This window comes from Protomyctophum parallelum, assembly GCF_964188405.1.
Source record: "Protomyctophum parallelum genome assembly, chromosome: 1".
Classification (NCBI taxonomy): Eukaryota; Metazoa; Chordata; class Actinopteri; order Myctophiformes; family Myctophidae; genus Protomyctophum; species Protomyctophum parallelum.
This window is the reverse complement of record NC_139697.1, coordinates 60,891,409-60,899,593: the sequence shown is the minus strand read 5'-3', so window position 1 is coordinate 60,899,593 and position 8,185 is coordinate 60,891,409. Positions and strand designations below refer to the sequence as shown.

Here is an 8,185-nt window from a genome sequence, read left to right as displayed (position 1 = left end):
AACTGAGACATTTCTGACTGTACAATTAAAAGGAAATAAAGAAACATGTTAATAAAGCTATGTCACATTGCAAGTTGGAAAAACTGCAAACTTAAAAATTAAAATAATAGAAAATTAGACCAGTCTGAAGTGAGTGGTGCTGTACTACTCATGCTGTAGTACTGTAACTGTTACTCTACTGTACTGTAATGTACAACTTACAAGCCCTCCTCCCTGGCCTGTGTGTGTGTGTGTGTGTGTGTGTGTGTGTGTGTGTGTGTGTGTGTGTGTGTGTGTGTGTGTGTGTGTGTGTGTGTGTGTGTGTGTGTGTTAGGCTGCGCAACACTGACACTTGGTAGGCTATTTCCATACTCTGATGGACAGACAAACACAGAGACAGACACAGCCAGCCAGGGACACACATAGCCCGTCTAGAGTTTGAATGGACAGGTGGGCCTGTTGAGAACTTAATAGCTATAAGGAGCATGTCTTGAGTGTACAGGGCTTGATGAGGCCAGATCAACATATGGAATGTCAGAACAGGTCAGCTCCATACAGTAGGCCTATATGGAGATCTAAGGGCGATACCGGGGACATTCTCTTGAGTGTACAGGGTTTGATGAGGGCCCAGGTATGGCCGGGACTTAATTTTCGGGGCCTGTTGAGAACTCTAGTTTTCGCCGGCTGCCAGGTGAGGCTGCACTAATAACTTTGGGGCAGACCCATCTAGAGTTTGAATGGACAGGTGGGCCTGTTGAGAACTCTTGTTTTCGCCGGCTGCAACCAAACCATGGCTAGTCAAAAGGGAGACATCGAAGAGGAAGGAAGGATCAACATAATGGAATGCCAGAACAGGTTCTGACATATATGGAGGTCTGAGGTCAGATAACATGATTTATGTAGAGTTGCTGGCCAATATTGATGGCCTCAGGGTCAGGGATCCCCGGCATAGGCCTATGGGCTTTACTATGACATCAGGGATATCCATCACTGATGATGTCACGTGAATAGTTGTCTGTATACGCGAGACTAGAAGGGCGCTAGCTTTTGTCCCCACATGTCTCAATATTTGCTATTGACAATGAAAGGAGAAATTAGGTCGTAAATTTAACCAACCAATCACATAAATTCAGTTGTTCATGAGATCATAATGATGATGTATAATAAGAGCGCCCCTCACTTCACACGGGTGTGATTTTTAATGTGCAAGGTAGTTGCACAATTCTTGTAAATCCGAGGTCAACTCATAGAGTTTTAAAAGGGTCAACTCAGTGCACGACATCTATGCCAATCAAAACGTTGCGTATGTGGTGTCTTTGTTTGGTATTGGCCAGAGCCATCTAATAGAAGGCTCTGGTATTGGCTGGATAATTTTGATTGATTGGACAGCAGTGCAATAAGCCCGCCCACCAAGCAGATACATAGCCTGGTTGTCTCTCTCGCCCGGCAACGAAGAAGAAATAAGAAACTTAGACGCGGAGTCGAGTGAGGAGGATTCTTTTGCAAACATGGTGGTGAAAGCAGTGTGCGTATTGAAGGGAGCGGGAGAGGTCGTCGGAACAGTGTATTTCGAGCAGGAGGTAATGTGTGAATTGTTCTATCTTTTCTAATAACTCCGGTAAAATGTCACGACGAACACGCTTTCTGACTCTGCACTCTTCCACCCGGCCTGGCCGTGGCTGGAGCTCAAGTCACCAGACTCACTACCATATGCACGACCCGCACCACGGGACCACGGATTATAGCACCGACCTGGCTGAATGAATGAATGTTTACAGTACACAAAATAAAATATCCGTAAAACGGTACCACTATTGTGCTGCAGAAGTCAACGTTAGGTCATATTTGCATTGGGTAGCTGACTGTAATATAATAATCTACTGTCTAACAGGGCTGCGCACGCACCTTATGCACCTTTGATCATCAATTGATTAATTATTAACAACGCGTAACGTAAACAACATGCAGCTAAAGATACTACTTTGAAATCGTCTGTTGCATAAGCTACATTCAGTAACGTTACATCAGTCTGCCAGCTAACGTCATAGCATAGCCTGGTCCCTGATCAGATTAAACTCATAGTTGACGGCAATGACCACATAACCATTGTATCCTAAATCACATATAAGTTTTACTATTGTAATGAGTCATTTCCTAATGTATTATGTTCAAAACAAAAGAGAATAATGTTGTAAATGCCCACAGCATGTCCTCTTATTAGCCCCATATTAAATCTTATTAGCCCCACATATTAGGTCTCATCTCATCCTCTCATCATCGTCTGTTTTTGTTACTTAATTTTCAAAATGTTATGTTCCTATAAGCCTATGCACATCTTATCTAGTTTGTACTTTACTGTAGTAGATTGTAAAACAAGGCGGATTCAGTTGACTGAATGGGCTGCAGTTTTAAGATAAAGACTTCTTCTGCTTCAAACTGTAGATTATTTTTGGACCTTATATGACTGATATGAGGACACTAGTATGACGCACAAGCTGCTCTTATCTAATGTTAGTTCTTGCATAGGTTTTAACCTACATTCTATGGTTTCATCATGCCCATTTAACCAAAGAGTACTACTAATGTTTTTGCTGAGTCATTGTGATGTCCTCTCCCAACCCTGATTTCCCCTGACAGTGCCCTTGCATCATACGAGACAAAGAAAGTAAAACACTTAAGTGTACATTATGTATGTCAACTATACAAGTGTGCACCTTGGAGTGCAGATCCCTGCCAGGGCAGGTTGCCTACGGTTACCCATACGCCATCATGAGGCCTATTTGAGAAATGAAAGGTACCAGTTCTTATTTGGCCTAGTGGGACTGTGGGTGCAACGTTTTATGACAATTTTGTGCAAAACGGAGAACGGGTCCATTCTGCATACTCGGGAGGAGTAGCAAAACAGTGTTTTGCAGATAGTGGCCAGACAATATGGCTAATTGGTTTTCTCGCACTGGCAGATCCGTCTGGTCTTCTAGGCTAGTTCTTCCTTGGTCACCTGGGAGTTTTTGGGGTAGAGGTTCTTCCTTGGCCGCAAAGCAAAGTTCTTTGTTTACCCAGGGAAGTGGACTAAGCTCGAGATGCTTGTTTACAGCCACACCCTGTTCATAGAACATTTCATGGTAGGGGTTCAATGCCTTGCTCAAGGGCACTTCAGCGGTGGTAATTTTAACGTGCCGGTTCGGGGATTCGAACTGGCGACCTTCCGGTATGAAGACCGCTCCGCAAACCGTTCGGCCACCGCTGCCACCGCATTCTCTCTGGAGTTTACATGCAAAGTTTCATGCCAGTCGGTTTGGTTCCGCTCATAATTCCGACATCCCATTAATCCGACCGTAGGTTAGGGTTAGGGATTGGTTATAATGGGGACAGACGGTGAGACTGCATAATGGTCCATCGTAGTAATGTCTGTCTGTTCACAGACACGGGGTGCAAAAAAGACAATTGGTTGCCTTTGCTTTGCAGTGTCATGTGTCATGGTGTCACAAGCATGTGACAGTGACACTGACTATTATGCTGCGTTCACTGCTTTTGCAGCAGCTGTTAATGTCGCTGGCTTCCATTGACAATGAATCAGGTAGACTGTAGCTTTGTATCTGCCCGTGTGAATGAGCTGAGTGGAATATGCAATATTTAGCTTTTTTGATACTAGAACATTTTAAAACTATTATAAACGATATTAACCACAAAGTTGGATCATGCACGTCAAGCCAGCCAGATAACTGCAGTCTTTCTGACATTAAAAAATAAAATTGATATTTGAGTTAATAGATTTTTGATTAAATGATGAATGTTTTGAATCAACACAAAGCCACCAGGCTTGTGGTCCTGAGTGGCTGTAGTTCTCCAAGGATAAGGTGTCCAAGTGTAGGACGAGCAATGAGCATAAAAAATAAAAAAGTATGCACACTGGTTTTCTGCTCCACTTTGTAGTTCTCTCCCACGCCCTATTGGAGTTGTCTGGTTTCTCTACTGTACTGCTGAACATTATCTTGCTGACTGAAAAGGATGAAACTCTGTTTTCTGTCAAGGGTTTGATTCCGTCTCTGTTGTAGTCTTATGTCTGTGTTTGTTGCTAATTTAATTAAGTGTGATGTTCCTTCTTTCCCATCAGAGCCGTAGGCTTTGGAACAAATTGTCAAAAGTCACGACTATGATGTGACTCTTTGTGATAACTGTTTTGTATTTACTCGTTTTGAAATTATTTTAGGTGTTTCGTTGTTTTTGTATAAAGGAACCTTTTACAAAATTGTTATGTAATAGCCCCCCCCCCCCCCCCCCCCCCTGTTCTCATCCTTTATGTACAGAGTGATTTAGGCCCTGTGAAGTTGACTGGAGAGATCGCTGGTCTTGAACCTGGGTTACATGGTTTCCATGTCCATGCTTTTGGGGATAACACCAATGGTAAGCATTCTGACAGTTTCTCATGATTCCAAAATTAAGCATCCATTCTGAAAAATAAATTAAACTTTCCTTTCCCAGGGTGCATCAGTGCAGGCCCTCACTTCAACCCCCACAGTAAGACTCATGCTGGTCCTACTGATGTAGAAAGGTAAGTTAGGTCTGACTTGAGGCTCACATCCAAGTGTTAACCTGTAGCAAACTGTCTGATAATACTGCTATTTTCAACAGTTGTCATATGTGGTGAAATTCTTCGGCTATAGGTTGTAATCAACTAAACTAAATTACATTTCACTAACCTGACCCTCTTTATACCTGCTTTGCATTACGGTACTTTAATTGTTAATCCTGGAGTTATTCCGTTTGTGTCACCATGAAGATATTCTGTTAAGGTAATTTGGTGACACCATCCATGTCTGACTGGTGGTCACATAGTGTGGTTTTTATAGCATACAGTAGTTTTGTTTTCTATCATTTACGTGACCCCAACCTGTGACATGCCCTATACTCTAAACAGGAGTGTGTATATAGGGCCTCACACACCGTCTGCGAACGCCGTGCGTCATAACAGCCGCCTCCGTTATTTTCAATGAACCTATCACACACCGGCGGCGTCCGACGCGCGTTCACGCCTCGCCTGACGCTCCGATACGCCACTGTTCTATTTTCCAGGCGTTGCCGCGCCACTGCGCACCCGGTGTGTGTTGGGCTTATGTCTGTTTTTTGACACATGGACTTATGTTTTGTTTTTCCTGGGGGAAACACTGAATGTAAATGCTTAGTTTAAATGATCTGCATTAAAACATTGTGGAGGGGAAATTGGAATTTGCTGAATGTTTTGCTCTGACAATGCATTTGCTTTGTAGTTTGTAGGCCTGATAATCTGCAGCCCTAGCTTTATAGTCACAACACTGTATTGTGTGTTGGTCACACAAATTTAAGCTTCCAACTTGATCTGTGTGTGTCTGTGAGACTGTGTGTTTGATGATCATATAAAAAATAACATTGAGCAGATAAGCATCCTGAATAATAGCCACGTTGATAACATTTGTAATAAACCAAACTGTTTGTAAATCTGTCAAATTGAGCGAATTATGAGTACTTTTGTTTGAGCTGATCACCAGCTACCACAGAACATACTGTACTGTACTGTAGGACTGCAGCAAGATGGCTGCCTGGTAAACAACGTCAGAGACTCCGCCTTGAGCCATCTAGTCTTTATATAATTATGTCTATGAGACATACTCCATGGTCATGGCAGAGCCGATTTTACTCGTATGGACTCGAAGCATCATCTGAAGGTGGAAATGTACACAATAGAAACGAGTCAAACAACTAATTTCCGGGTGGGTGGGGTGGCTGCCCGTCGCACACAAAAGAGGCTTTTGCTGGTGAATGACTGTAATGTCTGGGTCATGTTGTTCCTGACGTTCACACCTGGACAGACAAATGAGATAAAATAGTGATTCTCCCCTCGCCATGCTTTTTTCCTTCTTTAAAAAAGGCCTTAAGGAAAATGTGTAATTTCATTTCATACATGTCTGCAGTGATATTTTAAACATGTTTGTACCTGGCATGAGTTGATAAGTTAATATTCCTTGTTTTTGTTGAAACAGGCATGTAGGAGACCTGGGGAACGTCACTGCAGGTGCTGATAACGTAGCTAAAATCAGCATCACAGACAAGATGCTTACCCTAAATGGACCGCTGTCCATCATCGGCAGAACAATGGTGGTAAGGACTTGTTTCTACCTCTCATTCCGATTCGGTCGATTATGTATCCCCTTCAATATTACTATTAAGTACTTGGTATGGTATTTTATATCATTGTTGTTGATTAATCACCTTTACAATGAGGTATTCTTGAGGTGTTGTCCTGGGACGGCCACTTCACGGTCTGTCTTTGACCAAACCTGTCTTGCAGAACTTGGTCTTACAGATTGTGTCCAAACATCATGCAAATTGCTCAACATTATTTCTATAGTCATGTCATCACGTCGGACCTGTCCGATTTTTCATACTTCTTCCTGATTGGCTTAGAATGACTTCTATCTACTACCTAGCTTGGCGGAGACCTGTGCTCTGAGGATTTGTCTAGTATTACACTGCACTTTCTTTGTCAAGTACATGGCCTACTCAATTATGACACTTTTCACTTTGTATTTGTAACACAAAGTATTGTATGTTTGTGGGGTTTGGGGGGGCTCAAACGTTTTGAAATGACTTTGAATAAATCGTATGCGAAATTTTTAGTCCTGCCATTTGTACATTTAGCAATAAACTTAAAATTGTACTAAACGGATTGTTCCATCTTTAGAAAGTCATTTTAATGATCCATGATCGTCCTTTTTCTTTGGTGTGCGGACTGTTGCAGTCAGATGGCGTGTCCGTCTGACTCCCAGACACTGTTCACTGCTACATTCTCTTCTCTCTGTAGATCCATGAGAAGGCTGACGACCTGGGAAAAGGAGGCAACGATGAGAGTCTGAAGACGGGCAACGCCGGAGCACGTCTGGCCTGTGGCGTCATTGGCATTACGCAGTAACAACCCTGTGGTGTCATCGGCATTACCCAGTTACAACCTACCCTACTATCTTGCGCACAATCTCCCAGCACTGGAAACCACTGCTGCCACAAAGCGTGTAACCGAATAAGCTCACATAACCGAATGTTCTTAGATTGCCGTGTATGTCTTTGTTTGACCACAGAAGAAAGCACTTAGAGAATTTAGATGGCTTGCTTTTCCCAGTTCTCTTTTATGTCTGTCTGTATGAGTGTTTTGTAAGTTCACTTATCAGTTTTGTTCCAAATAACTGGTAGGGTACTCTGAAGGTTTGTGCAGTTAAAGAATTTATGAAAATCAATAAATGGCCTCTCTGTACACTGACTAAATGTCATGTCTATCTAGATAAGTATTCAGAATTATTACAGGGTTAACCATTTGTTTGCAGTACGATACAAATGCTGTAATCACAAACAGCCAAGGGCTTGTTTGCGTTGTGGAACATTCACCATATACAGGCAACGATGCAACATACAAACTAAATATCATGCAGTTCAAATGTTTAACTTAAACCAAGACCTGGTTGTGACCAACTTGAACTTGGGGACTATTGAAAACTAATCCAGAAATTAAGCTACACAAGTCATTAAACCTCGATACATTTTAAGAGTAGCTTATGCATAGAAATGTGACTAGACTGTTTATGTTAATAAACAGTAGCCTAGTCCAATATTTATTATTCCATCCTGTTGTTGGTTTCCTAGTGCATGGGATGGAACCCAGTGCTATTGCATAATTGAAATCGGGAACATGTTGCAATATTCACACTAGCAGTATTTTTCTTTTCTTTTTTTCACTTAATGTTTATTGTGAAGAAAAAGCAAAAAACAAAACTAAGGCTACAAGGAAAAAAGGGCTGCATTTTTCCATATTGCAATATAAAAAACAATGTTACATTAGCAATGGGGCGGAGGGAGATATCCCACTTTTCCCATGTTTATAGAACTTGTCCCCTGACCTCTTGTAGTGTAAGAATGTTAGTTTTTCCATTATGTATCCTATTTCCACTATAATACCATCCAATTGTGTTTGGTTGGTGGTTGGTCCTGTTGACTAGCACTGCAGTATATTCTTGCACTCAATCAGAATCAGCTTGGTCACATTACCTGTTTTCAAGTGTAAAGAAGTGGGTGGAATTAATGTAGCCTACGTTAACCACTTTAACGCTATTGGGACTGCACTGATGAACATTCGGCATAAAAAGCTCAAAACGTCGCAATCATAGGGGTCGCACTCGCAATG

General features: G+C 42.0%; 1 protein-coding gene across 1 annotated transcript; it reads left to right on the top strand.

Moving 5' to 3' along the window:
- Positions 1-1,400: 1,400 nt before the first annotated feature.
- Positions 1,401-7,261, top strand: sod1 (superoxide dismutase 1, soluble). The gene is made up of 5 exons (XM_083765399.1): positions 1,401-1,559; positions 4,287-4,383; positions 4,462-4,531; positions 5,997-6,114; positions 6,818-7,261. The coding sequence occupies exons 1-5, from the start codon at positions 1,488-1,490 to the stop codon at positions 6,923-6,925; spliced, it is 465 nt and encodes a 154-aa protein (XP_083621525.1). The 5' UTR covers positions 1,401-1,487; the 3' UTR covers positions 6,926-7,261.
- The last annotated feature ends 924 nt before the right edge of the window (positions 7,262-8,185 follow it).